The sequence below is a fragment of the Protomyctophum parallelum genome, assembly GCF_964188405.1.
Source record: "Protomyctophum parallelum genome assembly, chromosome: 5".
In the NCBI taxonomy this organism is placed as follows: Eukaryota; Metazoa; Chordata; class Actinopteri; order Myctophiformes; family Myctophidae; genus Protomyctophum; species Protomyctophum parallelum.
The window spans coordinates 20,492,305-20,511,176 of NC_139702.1; the positions used below are offsets into that span (position 1 = coordinate 20,492,305).

At 43.0% G+C, this 18,872-nt stretch overlaps 1 protein-coding gene across 1 annotated transcript; it reads right to left on the minus strand.

Moving 5' to 3' along the window:
• Positions 1-512: 512 nt before the first annotated feature.
• On the minus strand, positions 513-18,460 carry LOC310859071 (tensin-4-like). The gene is made up of 13 exons (XM_083765443.1): positions 18,381-18,460; positions 16,416-16,687; positions 14,594-14,909; positions 13,999-14,333; positions 13,769-13,864; positions 13,411-13,539; positions 7,476-7,568; positions 6,373-6,450; positions 6,230-6,289; positions 2,156-2,327; positions 1,965-2,033; positions 1,335-1,364; positions 513-1,208 (listed from the first exon to the last, which is right to left on the minus strand). Exons 2-13 carry the CDS (start codon positions 16,663-16,665, stop codon positions 1,082-1,084), a joined length of 1,755 nt encoding a protein of 584 aa, XP_083621569.1. The 5' UTR covers positions 16,666-16,687; positions 18,381-18,460; the 3' UTR covers positions 513-1,081.
• Positions 18,461-18,872: the final 412 nt, after the last annotated feature.

Sequence of the window (18,872 nt, forward strand, 5' to 3'; positions counted from 1 at the left end):
GCAGTATTTGTAAATAGTTAACACTGCAGTATCTTCAGCGTTTGACTTTGGAATTGTGGTGTATTATAAATTATGTCTTATTAGATTGATAACAAACATAGTTTTGTGCTATATTTTGAGTTGGCACCAAAGATTCACATTACAAAATGAACCATTGTGCATTGCAGTTGGGTGCCTCTGAATGTGTACAAATATTTAAGAAATATTATCTATGCAGTACTTCCTGTGGTTGATTTAGCTTTGCCTCATGGAGCACTTGAATTATATTCTTTTTTCATTTTGAGAGGCTCTTTAACTTCAGAATGAAGGATTGTGCTTTTATCTAACAATTTATCATTTAAAATAAAAGCTCTAAATGTGCAGTTTGGTGTGTTCTTAGAAGTTAGAAGAAGGTAATGGTTTTCTCCTTTGATTCAGTGTAAGATTTAAATATTGTTATGACGGGTGCATCGGTGGTGGAAAGAAGAACAAAATAGCTTCTTTCTCGTGCATACACACGCACAGAGTCAAACTACAGATCAATAGGTTTATTATGATCCAAAATGTATAACAATACAAGAATAAGTGCATAATAAATATAAATATTAGACGTTTTGGTAAAAAAAAAAGAAGAATCATCACAGGATCTGTGCAGTCTGCAATACAGTGACTTGCATATATTATTACGGTACAGTATATTGCTAAAGTGTCAAAAAGATCAACATTTACTACAACATCTCTCCCTCTCACTTTGCCTGAGAAACATTACATTTAACACAAGAATGCTGCTTTAGATAACATAACTATGATTATTTTAACTATTTTAATATTACAGCATGTAATTTTATTAATTGAATTACCTATGATTACATATGATTGTATAGCATATGTAATTCAATAGTAATAATTGTCACATTTTATAAGCCATATTTGTGAAATCGTATGTTAGGGGCAGCTTGCTCTTGCATAACAGCTGATAGACTAGAGTAACAATTAATTACTCAGTTGGCCTGTTTTCCAGTGCAAAGTGTGTATATTACAAACAGTATAGGACTTCAAAAGTGCTGTGGACTGTCATCTCATTCCCTCTCCCTTCATTGGACTATGGCTTGGCACTCTCAATCATCTCAATAGTTTGGGTGAAGGGCTGAAGAGCATCATATTCTGCAAAGACGTGGCACACATTCTCCATGCCAGCCTCTGTTCCTTTTGCCACAATGCCAAAAATCCTGGAGGCGGAAAAAGATACATGATCATCATCTATCTACAGTATTGTTCCCCTCGTTCACATGAAAATAATGAGCTCAAAATAATAGCACAGATGAGGCAAGCTGATAAATGTTGGGAGGGATTACCTTGCACCGACACCAGAATCATTCAGCCACCTGAGAGAGCAAAAGAAAGGACAATATAAAATGTTACATGTAGCACACCGTCTGCACTTGCAATATGAACAATGGGATTGTGACATTAAAAAAAAGGTTTTGGAATTGTTCTTGTTTTTTTTAGGTTTTCTAATCTCAATTGCACCCAAAAAACATGAACTTTTAACATTCAGTAGATTTTCTGTGATCTGGGGTTTTCTGGCTCAAACAGGTGCTCTGATTTGCCGGCAGTAAGTGACATCACTTACTGCAAATCCCATATATGTCAATGGGATTTGCCAGCAGATGTCACTGTTTCACTGTGTTGCCTGTTTTCATTGTAGCTCAAAAGCCCCAAAAAAACCCAAAGAAAACTTCAGACCACAGAAAATCCACTGAATGTTCAAAGTTCAGGTTTTTTCGGTGTAATTGAGGTCATAAAACCTAAAAGAAAAAAGAAAAAGAAAAAGAAATGAAAATTAATGTCATAAAACCTTTAAGCAACGTTTCGGTCAAAGCAAACCTTCAAGCATCTGCTGACAGCTAGTAGCACCACCGCTAAATAATCTGTTAGAAACATTTTGTTAAACAGAAGTCATACTGTTCTCTAGGGTTACTCACTGTCGTTTTTCAGGATCTTCCCCACTGTAGCTCAACAGGTGAGCTGGGTAATGACGTCTGAAGAAAAGCCTGTGAGGAGAATCACTTTTGTTAAACGTGATAAAAAAAAACCTGCAGTAAAAACATAATGTATAACAAAATTATAATGATGATGATGGCTACTGCTCACTGTGTGATGCTATTTTACTTACTTCCTTTGAATGTCTGTCAATGTGACACCCTTCGAGGACACTTTCAGATTGACTATGGTAGGTGTGATGGCACTAGAATCCTTCTGGAGGGTAGAAGATACTGCCCTTTCGACAGCACATGGTCCAGTCAGCATCTCAGTGGAGACAGCATTCAGGTAGAGGAAATTGGAAGCTATGGAAAAGATAACAAGTTAGGTTCATTGTACAGGCCTAGGGGCTACTTTAGAGCTCTAAAGTTAACTTGTACCCTAAAGTTAATAAAGATAATAGAGGCCCGGGTGGCTGGCATAGCTGTCTGGGCACCTAGACTGGCAATTCAGCCTGACAGCGTGTCGCAGGTTTGAGTCCTGATCATCCATGACCTTTGCTGCGTGTCACTGTCACCCCCCATCTCTCCTTGTTTCCTGCCAATACTATTGTAATCTATCAATAAAGGCAAAAAGCAACAAAAAATAAACTCTTTAAAAAAGGATAATATGTTCTTCCCATAGTTATGGCTCTTTCTTAAGTATTTATCTGACACATAGGACAGTGCATTGGCATATGGATCATTAAATTGCCCCAAAGCTCGATTCATGAAATCATCCCTGTCTCCTCCAAAGTAAGTGAGTGCATAGGTTTTGGAGGATAGCCTACTGTACGTGGTATCATCATCACATAATTTGCAATAGATCTTTCAAAGACGCTCCACATTTGTAGTAGTAGTAGTAGTAGGCACTAGGCAGGGATTACTAATGATACTATATTATGGTTTTAAGTAGCTACTTAGAATATAGTATTGGCCTGCGTAAAAAAGAAAGAAAAAACTACCATACCTCACAGTGACAAACCATGTTTCAGAATATTGGCAGAATTATGGGCATAATTAGTTGCTGCTGTGCATGTTAATTGGCTAACATGGCTTCTACCCATGACCTCGGCTACGGAAAAGACACAGAGCCTCAGCCATATTAACCTGACGCTGCCAGATCCAAGAAGCTTGCTACACTACACAAGTTTGTTTGCCATATGCCTTATCACTTAAATTGTCAATATCATGGCTGCCACTCTACCGACTATCAACAACCATAGCAACAACCTCCTGAAGTGTTCTATCTTACTTTGTTCACAAAAGCAAGCTAATATTATCTGACTGACACCTGCAAGCAAGCTGACAGACTGTCTCACAGTAGGCTCACAGAGTCACAGTAGGCTATCAGCCTATATTCAGTCATAGCCTAGCGAGCAAATTCGCCGAATGTTTTTTATTATTATTATTATTATTAGTAGTAGTAGTAGTAGTAGTAGTAGGCTAGTATCAGGGGACAAATGGACATACAGTTGCAGGATACGCGAGCCAGGTGCCAGGTGGTGCACCAAAACAAGGTAATTAATGCTAGTGCAATGTAATGCTAAATATATTCACTAGAGGGTGCTTGTGTTCACCGTATGTAAAATGTCTATTGTGTTGTGTGTTCCTATTCCTAACAAAATAACAGGGGAGCATACTTTGGTCCGACATATCATTGGTTTGAAGGAGCATTAGTGTTTAGCCGCCCTACACTATACTCTAAGAACCTACATCCAAACTCATGTTGTGCAGACATTCAGTGCCACCAGATATTCATTATTCTGTCATGGCATAAGGATAAACATGGAAATTAAATGATGGTGATAGGTATTTTCTATGCATTTTGTATTTTGTGGGTGAATGGTCAGTGACTCCTTTGACCTTTTGCCCTGTGCCCTGTGCTCCACTCATATGCATTTCCAAGTTAGCCAAGCTGTAAAAATGGTACATAAACTAAAGGTAGGCTACATAGGCGCCGCCTTACCTAAGTTTGTTTGGGGTGCATTAAAAGCAGTTATAGTATCCTACTGTGCATATTTAGCAGAGCTAGCTTATCTTTTCTCTTTATTCATCAATGTATCATTCAAAAAGGTACGTGGAGAAGCAGTAGCCTATCCAGGTACCAGCAGGAGATGGGAGATGCAGGTTGTGCAACAGACCCACCACAGGTGAGGCTTAGAAATTACAGTGCAGTTATATTCAGTTCTAAGTATTATTGGGCTATAATGTCATTTTTTATCATTATTGTACCTGCAATTGTCTTTGGGATAAATAAGGTTTCTAGCAGAGTACATTATTAATAGTGTAATAGTGTTTTTGACCCCCTGGTGACCAGTGTTGGCAAAATATTACTTTAACACTAATATACTACTTATTACTTATTACTTCTAAAAAAAAGGAATAAAGTTACACTACTTATTACTCCCTGAGAAAAGTAACTAGTTACTTATTACTTTACTTATTACTTTTTTCTCTCGCCCCCAGTAATTGCATATTTTGTCCCCAAAAGTCTTACTTTGCATTTTCAACATTAGCAGTCCCCCCTCCCCTATTCTGCAGTGTTTATTTAACTCATGGTGATGGATCCATTTGTACACATAGATTAGAAGTAGATTTTTTCGACGTGGAATATAGCTTCTTCCGTATGCACAACTTGCAGCGGACAATAATGTTCATCTCGTCTTGATCACGGACATACTCAAAATAATGCGAATACTTCCAAGTATTGAATGTTATAACGCTTTGTTGTGCCGGTGTCTCTGTCTCCTCCACCTCCTCCATGCTTTGTTTGTTTACGTCTCTTCTCTCTAACAGTGCAGTCTAACGAGTTACACACACTAGTTAGTGTGGTTGCCCCGAAGGGCAACCAGACTCTAGTTACTGTAAATGAGGATACTTTGACGCACTACTCCTCACACAGTTTTTGCCGCACACACTCGAGCCATATGTCAAATTGACCGGCTTCATCGGGAATCGTGTGCTTGTATAGTTGTATAGTTTAATTGATATTAATTAATTAGTTCTCCATAGACTTATAATGGGGAAATCGAAGACTAAATGTAAGTATTTTTTTCCATTGGAGACCGTAAGCGCCATATTTACAAGACTTGGGAGGGAGGTTCATAATAATTATGAAAATTAATTGAAAAGGAATTACATCAGTCGGCCTCATGGTGGCGCTATAACAGCCCACTTTACGTTTTTCCCTATAACTCTTGAACCGTAAGTCGTAAAATCTTTTTTTTCCATGGATTCCTTGGGTCATGATGCATTTCCACATATAGGCCACGCCCATTTTCGTCAGGGAAAAAAATCCTGCAAATTTGAATTTTGTCCAAAACACACTTTTTGCTTTTCCTCCTACATATTTTGTCCAAATCTCACAAAAATCTGTACACGTGATCTCTGGACCTTTCCGATGAAAACTTGCATGGCGGAATTTTGATAGTGCATATCGTTCGGCCGTAATCGTCGTCCGAAGTTAGTAGGAGGGGCCTAGATCACAAAGAATGCCATAAATCACGAACGGAATGTCCAATCCATCCCAAATTTGAATCACATGTCCGGGGTGTTTCAATCAACCAAGTTCTAAAAGCAATTCCATTTTCATCCATAGGGGGCGCCGCAAATGCGACAAATGTAACCGTTTGTCGTAAAAACATGAATTTCGGGGGTTAAATCCCCTCCCAATTACTTACGCATGATCACAGGGGTGACGCGACATTGTAATTGGCGGGCAATATTAGTGGGAGGGGCATATGTAAGCCACTGCGGCAACCACACTCATTTTCTAGTTTAGGTTGTTGTTCCGTGTTCCGGACGGTTTAAGGCCCGCCCTTCTGCATCCAATACTTCACACATACGTACCGACGAGTGTGCATCGTTTCCATATCCGCTCTAGAGTCTAGATCTACAGCGGATAAGCAGTCTGCAAAGCAACTCCTCCCCAAACCCAGTCTACCATTATAAATAAACACTCAAACCCACAGTTCCACCAAGGCTCGTGAAAATAGTAATAATATTACTTTTGGAAAAAAGTTAATGTAGTATTATTACTCAAAATGTGAAAGTAACTAGTTAAGTTACATATTACTGGAAAAAAGTAATAATATTACTGAAAGTAGTATATATAGTATATATAACACTGCTGGTGACTGATCAGTGTCTGGCTTACGTTTAAGTATCTACAAACAAGAGTCTGCTGTTTTTTTTAAACAGAGATATTTAGCCAAAGTCTGTCTCACCAATTTTAGTCTTGTCCTCTGAAGCTGTGTCTTCTGTCCTCTCTTCTGTTGTGCACAAATCTGTGTGGACAATAGCACAAATTATGCACAGATACACGCATGACAAAGAGAGACAAACTGCATTCATCTTCAGTAAGACCTACCATGTGACTGGAGCAGTAACTTGCAGGGTAAAGCATACGCAGTGATTGTGTGTTGGTAGACAAGGGCAGACAGACTACCTGCAACAATGACAAAACGCTGGGTTAAGTAATTGTTTATTATTGAGACATTTTTATTGAACCACATATGGAGTTCTGTTTCAAGCATGACCAAATATGGAGTGGTGTGATGTCAGAATAGGCCAGCTCCATATATGGAACCTGGGCAGGGGCCCTGTCCAGAGCCCGGGTAGAGGCCTTTTGTGGCGGTTCTGGACAACTGTGGGTCAGACGGACTTGACACCAGGCACTGCACTCCCTGTGGGGGTGTGGAACGCGTGTGTTCCTAATTGAAGTCGGTGGGGCGAACGGTTCCGAGTTCCGAGTTACAGCCGTGCACACGTACGTACAGACAGACAGACGTACAGAGACATGGTGCATTTATGTATAATGTAGCTCTTTTTCTAAAATGAGTCTGACACTACATTTATAATTATGAGTCTTTATTTTCAGCATACTGTGTAAACACTGCTCTGAAACAGTCGGGCAGGGAATGTTTCAATGCTGGCTACAGATCTGACTTGTACCAAATGTTAGAATTTTTAAGAATACTAGAGGTATGCTGCCCTCAGTCACACCTATACGTCGCAATGCCGATCTGACCAATATGTGTCCATTTATGTCCTTGCTCTTAGCACTACACATACTGCAGTGCAGCTGTACTTCTGTTTGTTGTCATGACAACCATGATGTCGTGGTTTACCATAAGTCTCACACCTTTTGCAGCAATGCTTCCACCCAAGATAAGTGTGAACAACCAGTTGGCAGAGCTACCAAGGTTGAATTGAGCCAAGAGTGTAATGGCAATCTAATTGCAGGAACACGCCCTACTGTGTACTCGCACTCTGACGGACCACACCAAGACCAGGATATGTGCTTATACAGAGGTGCCAGTGAGTTGGATACATACACAGTACAACCCTCAGTTTTTAACTCAGGTCCATGGTATCATTGTGTACACTTTCAGATGGATAAATGAGCACTGAGGATTTTACTGTGTAATGAGGCCGAGTAGGTGATTAAGTGGTTTTATGCCCTATACTTACCAAAGTAAGGTTCCTGAGAGGAGCCTTTGACGCGGACGCCTTTGGGAGATGATTCAATGAGAAAGTGTCTGACAAGGTCTGAGCTGCTTTCTCCTGTTATGTAATAAAGGACAAAGGTCACTGATAACATCCTATGTAATAATAACAGCCTATTTCACATTTCTCATCTGCCCAAGCCGTCATTCTGTTTTAGCTGAGTGGTCCATCACACGGGAGACTCGAGTTTGAATCCTGGGTAGAACTTAAATCTTATGTTTTACAGGTCTGTTGTGATTTGTGTTGTTAGGACTAGCAGACTATACGAGACTAGCAACTTCTGGGTCTCACAACTAATCATAAATATGTAATTATGATCCTGCAACTGTGTTGCAATTATGCATGTTTATTATATTATGCCTTTATTTTACATACAGATACATAGAACATTTGGACGCATTGCCTACCCTACAGCACCGTCAACAGCTGGTCTTTTGGTCTACATAGTGTACACTTATATAGTGGGGGAAATTAATGACAGTACTGTGCCTGTCTCCTGCCTCACCACAATCAGTAGGCATCTTAAGACATGCCCATTCAGGTTAGTTAGCAGGCAAAGACATTGTTCCAGATCACTGTTATAGCAACAGTGTGGTCTGTGGTCCAATATGTGTTTGTGTTCAGCTGTTCAAGTACTGGCGCACATATCATGCCACGGTTAACCAAGTAAAACTGCAAACACTCCAAGATATCTATCCCTATTAGTACCGTTGAAACTGGTTGGGCTGGCAATGGTTATTTTCATAGAATATTAATCCGTTATTTTACCCAGCTACCGTTACCCAGCTGAATAAGCATTCACATTTTGGTTAAATTGTAAACGGAGGGTTACACTGTAACCCAGGTTCTCTGAGTGGAGAGACTGGCTCTCCACTACATATTATTCAATATGTACGGGAACTGACCCCACGGGGCAGTGTTCATGGATATCTCTTTAAGACACATCCTCTCTATGGTGGCCCTGCCCAGATGCTAATCAGCGGGCTATTTAAGCCCCATCTGTGCAGTGCCACTTCGATTAACTTGATTGACACGAATTTCGGAGCGGCTCTTTCGTGGAGAGCCAGTCTCTCCACTCAGAGAACCTGGGTTACAGTGTAACCCTCCGTTCTCTATCGTGTTCGAGACTGGCTCTCCACTACATATTATTCAATATGTACGGGAACTCTCTAAGACACACCGCGAGGAAAGGAGAGTGGGTGACCAGCTCTGTCTGCACACTTCATCCGTCTGCATGTAGAGAGGACAGAGCTCAATCACCTGATTGAGATGTGCCCCTGAGAGAACCTTGGGGAAAAGGTTGGGTCGAGGTGTAAAACTACTCCATCACCCGGCCGAGCGTGTCATGGGTTGACAGCGCTCGCAACTCCCACATTTCTCCTTGCAGACGTGACTATATAATACTGCTGTCTTGAGTGACAGCATGTCAGGCTCACTGACTAAACAATTTTAAGGGGGCTCATCATAGAGCCTCCAGGGCTAACGGCCTGGCCCCCAAACAGGACTGGTGGGGCCCTAACCTGAGCTCCTCTGAGCCCCAGGGTGCCATTCGGGAAATGTAACCAGGTTACTGCAGTCTGCAGTCATGCACTCCCGCTCAAGTCAGCCCGTCGGACAGTAGGCCAACAGACTGTTGAAGCCATGTCCTGATGCGGAGCCCAGCCCACTCAGTGAGGAGGGTGCTGGCTGTCACATGGATACCACACTGGTATAACTTGCTAAATGCGGACGGCATCGACACAGAGTCCGTCACACAGATCTCAGATAGAGGGACATCTCGTCATCAGTGCATGGGCCACAAGGCCCTGCACGGATTGAGCCCACATCCCTGCCAACCTATATGCCTGCTAGATTGTTTCACAACCCAAAGAGGGAGCCCAGTCTTGGAGACCATCTGCTTAAGACAGTTTGGCCCATTAGAGGCCCTGACAGGGCCTAACAGTGACTGCAATCCTGCTTCACCACCCTGCTTAGGAGGGTGGGAAGGGTGCAACTCAACAGGCTGACTGGCTCGTACTCTGATCAGGCCGTATGGTATAGAATGCAGGGATTGGTGCCAGCACCACCTAAACCTTGCCATGTAGGAATTAAGTGGCAGCCTCCTTCATGCACTAATAGGGACATTCTTGTGGCTGACACTGCTAACAACAAGAATGCTGTCCTGCGAGAAGCCACCCAAGTGTCAACGCTTAATTGGCTCATGCCGCAAGGCAGACAGTACCACCTCCCGTGGGGGGACTGCCGACCTAATGTGCGAGCACCCTTCAGTAACTGGGTGATCTTTGTGTTGCCCTTGTGTGGGACAGTGGTCCGCCGTGTCACAAGGTCACCGGCATAGCCCATTACCCCTGTACGAGGAGGGAGCTCACTCCGTGGCTCCGATAACAATAATACACCCTTCTGGTGGTTCTGCTCCCCCCTGACAGTCTTGTCACACTCTGCTGTGTGAACCGACGTAACTATACATGCTTACATGTAAACTGACATTGTCAGCAATACGCCCGCATAGTGCCTGACTGTAAAGGACAGATAATGCACTGGCCGCATGTTCAGGGGAGCCGGGGGGACGCAGTGCACCGTGGCCGCCCTCAGCCCTAAGGGGCGGAGGCACCAGCTGGCTCAACTGCCAAGAGATGCCAGCCAGCAAACTAGTTGTGGGATCCAGCACACGGGCACCGGTCACGAGGACGTCCCACGCTAACATACGTGGATGTACTCAAGAACGACGCAGGAGCGCAAAGTACAGACAAACTGGCCAGATGTATGGAGAACCAGGATGACTGGAAACGACGATGGGGGGCTCGTCTGAGGACGACCTCGAGAGGGATGCAACCCACCTAAGACATGGTGGAACTTACTCAGGGGTCCACCTGAATTGACCGCCACTGTCTTGAGAGACAGCCAGTGGGGGCTAGGTTCCCTGGACTGTCAGGACTGAGGAGTGGGCTCAGTGTGCTGAGCACATACCCTGCCAGTTGGCTTCCAACCGGACCCGTAGGCCCCTGGAGCTGCCAAACCTAACTGGGGTTGCGCAGCCTGATGAGCCGTTGAGGCAAGTTGCTCATGATGGAGCATTCCTGCCATCACCTCCTGCATCTGGTCATCTGCACAAGCCTTCTTAGCTTGTTGGAGCAATGCACTGACCTCCTGGCCTAACCAGGCCAATGGCTAACAAGGCAGCTTCATTGGACGAGCTCGGCCCTCCTGCTGCAGCTCGGACTGTGGCAACCGATGGCGCCACACCAGAATAGTCTTGCCCGCTGCTACTGCCTGGGAAGCTTGAAGCCAGTCGCTGTAGCTCCTCAATAAGGTCAGGCCCTTATGGTCACCGAAGTGCTGTGTAAGCAGGTGCCGGTGGCATTGACAAAATCGCCCTGTGTTGGCTAGCTGTGCCTAGATAGCCATGACTTTGTGACTTCTCTGGATGAGAAGAGCTTTCTCTGTGGTTTCAGACCGGTAACCGGATTATACGCCGCAGAGTCACACCTAGGTGCGTGACCGGCTCCGCCGTGACACCCTGTATACTGTATAGTGTGCTCTGCCCGACAGCCACAGCACACTCTGCTGTGTTACTGAGCCCGGCTCCACCGTGAAACTACACCACGGACGCATGAGCTGACCCCGTCAGCAATACACCCTATAGTGTGCCAATGGCTGAGATTCAGGCATACTTCCTGGCAGACCCAGCACGTCTTGTCTGTGTCACTGGGGAACCAGATCCACAGACAGAACTACACCACGGTCGCGTAAGCAGGCGCCCCGCCAGCAATACGACAGTATAGTGCGCTATAATGCCTGCAAAATGTGCCTTCAAACAAACATCGGACAGACACAGCATGTCCTGTCCGTGACAGAACTACACCACTGTCGCGTGAGCTGACGCCTCGCCAGAAATACGACAGTATAGTGCGCTATGATGACTGCCCAACATAAAGGGAAACATTCGACTGACCCAGCACGTTCTGTTTGTGTCATTGAACCCAGATCCACAATACCGAACCACATCACAGGCGTGTAAGCTGGCGCAACACCAACAATACATGTATTCATGTACTTTTTGTATGTCTATTTTATATGGACCCCAGGAAGATTAGCTGTCGCCTCGGCCTCAGCTAATGGGGATCCATTCAATAAACCATACCCTGTATAGTGTGCTCTAATGGCCGTCTGACCCCAAGGAATTTTGTTAGTCTCACCTACAAACAAGACAACAGCTAACCCGAGAGGGCGAGTCAACGCTCGCTCCCTAAACTGCACACTGTAGTGCATTAATAGGCTGCTGACACTCGTAAGTAGTCTCACAGAAAACGTTCACAAAATCCTTCTTTACAGACCTGTCCATACCAGGCAGGGCAGGAAAGAGGTGGAGCCATAGCCTGAGCTTAGCTCACCCAGCTCTGCCAACCTGTGACAAGGTTCAAGGTTGTCTTTATTTGTCTCCCTTGCGAAAAAATTGTCTTGGAGACAGAGTCACAGCTGTATACAAATAGCATACACGTTCACATAGAAATGACATTTCTAAGCCTAAAGCACGGATATCTCGCCCCATGTTTATTTCATGTTTATTTTACCTTATTTCTCATATTAGAACCTTTAGAATCAATTTGTTGTTGTTGTTTGTCAAAGGAGAACATTTAGAACCAGTTTGTTGTTGTTGGTCAAATGAAAATGATGCATGGTACCCAGGGGGCAAACCACCCTTTTTTTAGGAAACCTGCATTTGCCATGACCTCAAAGGTTGTCCACCAACCAGAGTGGTAACCTGTGAAGCTCCGCAGCACGGAGCCCTGTTCAGCACTTAGCCGTGTTTGAGGCCATGTCAGCGGGGGGAGGACGGAGAACATGGAACTCGTCACGCGAAATTGCGATTATGCAACAGTTTACCCTAAAACTTACACGTCAACTCAATGTCATTGTAACGAAGATTTTCGTGCGAAAAAATATATTTTTTCAATTACATTTATAGCCAATATGACTCTAAATGTGACACCAAAATAGTAAGTTGCTATGCTACTACGGCCACCAAGCCCGGCGAGCCCGCATAGAAGTCGATGGAGAAAGCTTGTCACACTCTGACGTCAGAATCATGATAGCATTGTTTGATAGCCGTTATTAGCTCCCGAGGGGCGTGTCAGCGGACCTTTAAAGAGATATCCATGAACACTGCCCCGTGGGGTCAGTTCCCGTACATATTGATTGATTGATTGATTGATTGAAATATTTATTAACAGTTTGTAGAATTTACAGTACATTTTAAGCACAAACTCAATACAAAGACTGTTAACTGTGAGTGGACGACCCAATTAAGCATTACACTTGTTTACAACAGGGTCCACATTGTTCAATTCATCAAAACATTTAGAGACATACAAATAGACACTTCTATGTAGCTAAAGAACAGAACAGGAATTCATCATATAGGAAGCAAAAAGGGAAAAGATACATATACAGTGAGGGGAAATGGGGTGGGGGGGGGGGATTCCGATTTTACAGAGGCCAGTTTCGAATTGCAGCCATCCGTAGGTGCCCTTTGAGAGCGGTTTTGAAGGAGTCAAGGGAATAATATGTAGTGGAGAGCCAGTCTCGAACACGATAGAGAACGATATTAGTAGTAAGTACAATAGAGGCATTGGAGAAACTTGGACAGTTGGAGCCTTTTCTTTAATTAACACGGTGCAAAGATGAAAATGACATTGTTGCGATGTTACTCTGTGAAATATTTTCTAAACAAATATTTCAAAAACAATGTTCTGTCATTCAGTTAATTGATTATTTAATCAATTGTTTCACACTTAAGTCTATGCTGATTTATTCTGATAAAAAGTTGCTAGAGCTGCATACAAAGCGTTTTTTCCAAAGAGGTCTTCTGGAATGGTCAAACTGTACAGGATTACGGTACCTTGCATTGTAGGAGAGAGGTTGGCGGGCACCTGTTGCACTCTCATAGCCAGTCCAAAGCAGCCGCGGTACGATGTGCTGTCTCTCACTACAAAGGATCCTGGTTCCTTGTCCTTCACTAGTGCTTCGGCTGGAATGAATAATTTAATATTGAAATGGCTATAATAATTAAATTACTAGGATATATCTAGAGCTAGTATACCTCAGCGTAGCCTGATATGTGACTCAACCCAAAACTAATCTTAAGCCTTCAACATAGTTCATCTTTAATGATGGAAAACTATAAATATGTTTACACACATATTTTTCTCAACGTACAGTATGTCTGAAAATCTAGCAAGATTATTTGAGATCCTCACCTTCTGCTCGATTAATATGTGGACGGAACCAGTACTTAGATGTGTCCATTACAAACTTCATTGAGGGCTGGCTGCCATGGAAAGGGGCTTGAAAACCTAAAAAAAAAACATGAACATACTGTATGATTAGAATATAGTACAATTATATTAGAATATATTAGTATTAACATACAGTACAAACAGTAGCTAATGATGTACAGTATCCCCTATAGAGACAACGGTAGACTCACTGTGATGGGAAGATGGGCTGGAATGGGGCTCATGGATGGCTTGTATTATCGCATCTGGTCCTGGTGGAGGCTGACAGCGTGGTTCTGGTGTCCCGTTGACTAGCAACACTGGGATGTCTGTTAGTGACCCAGATAGCGAGGCAGGGCTGCTGTGGCTTCCATTGCAATGTTGTCCCTGGAAATGTCCGAGCGGCGTACGCTTTGTCGGCGAGGGCTTGTCTGGGCTGTGCTTGATATCGAAAGGCCTCAATGTGGACATGTTGCTGAAAGAACCAGATGCACGAGAGAGGAGGGACTCTGGACTGTCTCCATCATCACTGGTCAAAGACAGGCAACTGTGTAAGAGAGAAGAAGAAAGACTCCTATACTGCAATTCAAATCTCCTAACTGAATATGGCTGTCATCTTCCTACGTGAATAAAATAACTAATGTTCATTGAACATAGACAGTCTTTTGGTTCATTTGTTTAGAGTCTGGAAAAATAAATGCAATTTAAATGTAAAAAGAAAAAGACTATTTGAATTATTAAATTGAACGTTATTCTGCTTTAACTGACCCATGGCGTCCCACATCCCAAAGAAATTTTCCTCTCTACCTGCCAATCATGTAGCTGGTGTCAGAGCCTGGGGATGTGGAGAGTAGAGAGATGGTACTGTTTCGGTTGGATGACGTACGCAGGGAGAACTCGTTCCTTGTGGAAGGACTTCGCCGGTGAACAACGCCGCACGGCAACGGGGGGCGGGACGACGAAGGCGAGCCGGAGAAAACCAGGGAGCCATGGGGACTGCAACTGGAGCCAATGCGTGGGGAGATGGGGATACTGCGTGATGGAGATGAGGAACAAGGAGAGCATCCTCTGGGTACCAACACACAGTTCTTCATCCACACATCTTCATCCAGGACAGAGTCATCTGAGGGGGAAACATTCCACAGTTAGTGGAAAAGGACATTGTGGGATGTTGTTCATACAATTAGAAACATGTGAAACCTCTCCATTATTCTTTATGAATGATACTGTCGTTACTGTCCGGAGAAAACCTCATAACTCCATTTTTGAGGTTTTTTATTTTATTCCATAAATCAGTGCTATTGAACACCCTTTACGTCTGTGTGTTGTTTCGAAAATATTGAACCAATGGAAAGTAGTAAAAACGCATTGGACAAAACCTCTTAACCCTCAAACTGTCTGCTAAAACACCTCTCTCCTTCTCATGCAAGTAATCGACAATATCTAAAGTCACAACACCAACTTTGATGAGGCAGTATTGCATCGTTTAAAAAATATAAGGTTTTATTCCTGAAAAATGAACATTTTGGAGTTATGAGGTTTCCTCCGGACAGCAGAGATATGTTCTTTATGAAGTTTAGCACATGGGCAAAGCAGCCACCATTTCCAATGGATAAAGAAATGGATTGTCTTCTTGGTCTCTTTTGTAATTCATTGCTGTAAAATTCCAGAGACTTGCATAACTTTTTCATTTTTTTTACCTGTTCACTCATCAGCAGTATCACATTTTTCCCCACTGATATGGGGGCTAGCAGAATCAGAATGGGTGTGGTGCACATGAATGTTTATACTGCCTGCCTGCACATACTCATCCCCACCTAGACCATTCATTCCTACAAAATATTAAGACTACCCAGAGGAGTTTCAACTTGCCGTTGTTGCTGTATTCATGATTGGACTGCCTGTGTGTATCAATAACCAATGTTTGGAGGCTTTATGGCTTCAGGCAAACAAGGAACCAGGGGGCGATCTGTATATGACCACATAACAGATTGTTTGGCAACATTAATTAAGGAAGCACTGTAATGCTCATGCTTTGATTACACATAAACATGATCTAGTTGCCTAGAGAGATTACTGTATGCGTTTACATTTGTTCTTCTGTGCCTTCAAAACAGGCCAATAACATGAACATTAATTAATTGAGCTTACTTTTGTTTCGTATTATGCAAAGGTTTTACTGAAGTATCATATATGAATAGCTCAAGAGCACAATATACAATTAAAATGTGATCAGCAATAAGGGGATATGACCATGCATGTTGAACTAACTCCACTGTGTCTTTGTGCGTCCCACACGCTGGGTGTGGTATTTAGTCTAGCAATCCCATACAGCCAAATGGTGAAATTACCCATGAAAAAATGAATCCAGTGGGATATAATATTTGGATTTAGAGAGCCCCTGGCTATGTTGTCAGAGCAATTTGATTAAATTATTCTAGATTTGCATTTGCAGATTGCATTTCATCTAAGTAATGGTTCATTTTTATGAGAGGGAACACTGCACAAGGAGGTCATCATCTAAACATCTGTCTGTATTTTGGTTATCTTTTGAAGAATACTTGGAAGAATATAATCCTGGCAGTGGCATATTTTATCTGTTAGATTAAACCTCTGACATGTTCTGTACCTGTATGGAGGCTGGGGTATGTGGGACTGTGGTTGATCTCGATGGGTTCGAATGTGGGATCCAGCTCCATGATGAGGTGGTTGAGGTTGTCCAGTGCGATATCTAGTTCGGGGTCACTGAAAGCGTCAGTTGGCTCCATGGAACTGGGACTTTGTATCACTGTCTTCTGAACAGGGTCCACACGGACACTTTGGCCCACTCTCACAAAGTGATTGGGTATCATATGGGACAGTTCGCCAACTATAGGCATCACGTTAGGAGGAGCTCTGAGTCTGCAGGGAGGATCAAAAACATGCATTGTTACAAACAATGGTGAGATGAGCATAAAAGAGATCGTTTACACCGGCATCAATGGAATAAAGATTTTCCCAGATTCTCAGGTATTCATGAAAAACAGAGCACATGATGTAACGTATAATTTGCTGTATTTTATATCACATGCAGACAAAAGACACAATCTTCTAGTATAGACCCACGGACTGACCCACGGGTTGAGAACCCCTGTTCTATACCATCACTGAGTGACACAAATTCTGAACACCCAGATTGAAGTGCAGTATGGCAGCACATTTAAGATTTAAGCAATGTTTGCTGAATGAAACGGTGTGTATATATTAAGTTAAATTAAGTATAAATATGTTGTCAAATGACCTTGAATTAACAAAATCCTTATTTGTGCTGCTCATTGTTTTGTGGCGGACCATGAAGGTCAGACCAAGGGATGATAAGGGATGATGACTCAAGAAAATGCTCGTCATGTGCAGTGAAATACACAAGTGTTACACATTTGTAACTCTGAGAGTTTAGGAAGGAAGGGTGTGCTGTGTGATAGTAGAGGGGTGGATAGGTAGTCAGAAGGGTGTGCTGTTGCAGCTGCGTGATAAAGTAGAGGAGTGGAGGTCAGAAGGGTGTTTTGTGTGATAGTAGAGGGGTGGATAGGTAGTCAGAAGGGTGTGCTGTTGCATCTGTGTGATAAAGTAGAGGGGTGGTTATATATGTAGTCAGAGGGGAGTGCTGTGTGTGGGTGAACAGCTAACAAATTGCCCCCAGCTCATCTACTCAGACAAGGTGTGGCCTGCCCTTTAGTGAGTCACACTTACTTTGACGGTTACCATGGCTACCCTAGTGTTGACCAAAAAACAGGCATTACAGTATTATGCAGTACAGCAGTGATTGCTTGGAAAACCTTTTTTTCTCAACTTCTATGCCAGGGGCTCTCAACCCGTGGGTCGCGAGTCGCGACCCCTCGGGGGGGTTGCCAAATTATTTTGGGGGGGTCCCCAAATAATCTTCAAAAAAAAAGAAAAAGATAATTGCAACTGAATGTCTGGAGAATGGAAATTAAGAGTTTACATATGTACGTGGTGCATGCATAAACTTATATCTGGTTTCAGTATTCATTTATGATATATTTTCTCTATTATTTAGGTTATTTTTCAGTCAGTTTGTATTGGTGGTGGGGAGGGGGATGTGGCGGGGGTCACGAGACATGGCCAAAGCATTTCCGGGGGTTCCCAGCCAAAAACCTTGAGATTGAGAACCACTGATCTATGCTACAGGTCAGGCCACGGGGGTGCCAGAGGGGGCCTGGCACCCTCAATAGCAAATTCTGCCCCCTCAGTTTAAGTTTGTACATATTGCTTTACTATATAAAATTATGTGTGCCCCCTCGCCATTTTCAACTGCACCCTCAGTCATTTCATCCTGAACCCGAGCCTGCTACAGGTCACACACACTTTGACATGTTCCTATTAAAAGGCTTCAGTTTCAGTGATAATTTGTTGTGAAATAGAAGTCTAGCATCGCACTCATTGAGGGGTCCTGGACGTGAGTATACAGTAGGCTACCCAGTGACTTTAACTGTTACTAAGAGGGGTTTGAGTATGTATTCTATATTGCTAAACTAATGCTAAAGCACATGATGTTTAATGTTTGGTTTAGATTATATATGAAAGATCCTCTTACCTTATTTTGCTCTTGTCTTGATTCAGTTGTGTTCCCAAGTTGTCTAAGTATTAGTACAGCATTCACCGGTTTAGTTTGACAGTTCCAGTGTGGAATGATTTTATTAATGGCTCCCAGTCCCATCCCTTTTACACCAGCCAATCAGCAGCGAGGATTGCGAGCCCATGTAGCCCCTGCAACCTGAGTAGATCCTGGATGTCATCATCAGTTTCATCACAGTGTAAAAAGTTGTAGCTGGAAGGGCTGAATGTTTGTTAGGCAGTGAATTAGAGGGTTGGTGCGTCAGTCCTTTTGCAACATCAGACTGTTACGCCATGCATGCGTGGTTGTATTATCACTTTCACTCATTGTGTTATAGCACCATTTATCCATTTTCCATCACTAACTAATGTTTAAAGGTAGGTAGGGTATGATATGTTATTCTTTGGTAAAAACAAAACGTCTTCTTTTCACGTATTCTTGTGATAGTAATCTATATACACTAGTAGAGTG

Excerpts from the sequence above, each read along its gene's own strand:
- LOC310859071 (XM_083765443.1), bottom strand. The coding sequence starts at position 16,665 with ATGCCTATAGTTGGCGAACTGTCCCATATGATACCCAATCACTTTGTG. Across the intron at positions 13,540-13,768 it reads ACATATTAATCGAGCAGAAG|CCGAAGCACTAGTGAAGGAC; the intron begins GTGAGGATCTCA and ends TATTCATTCCAG. Across the intron at positions 1,209-1,334 it reads GATTCTGGTGTCGGTGCAAG|GATTTTTGGCATTGTGGCAA; the intron begins GTAATCCCTCCC and ends TTCCGCCTCCAG.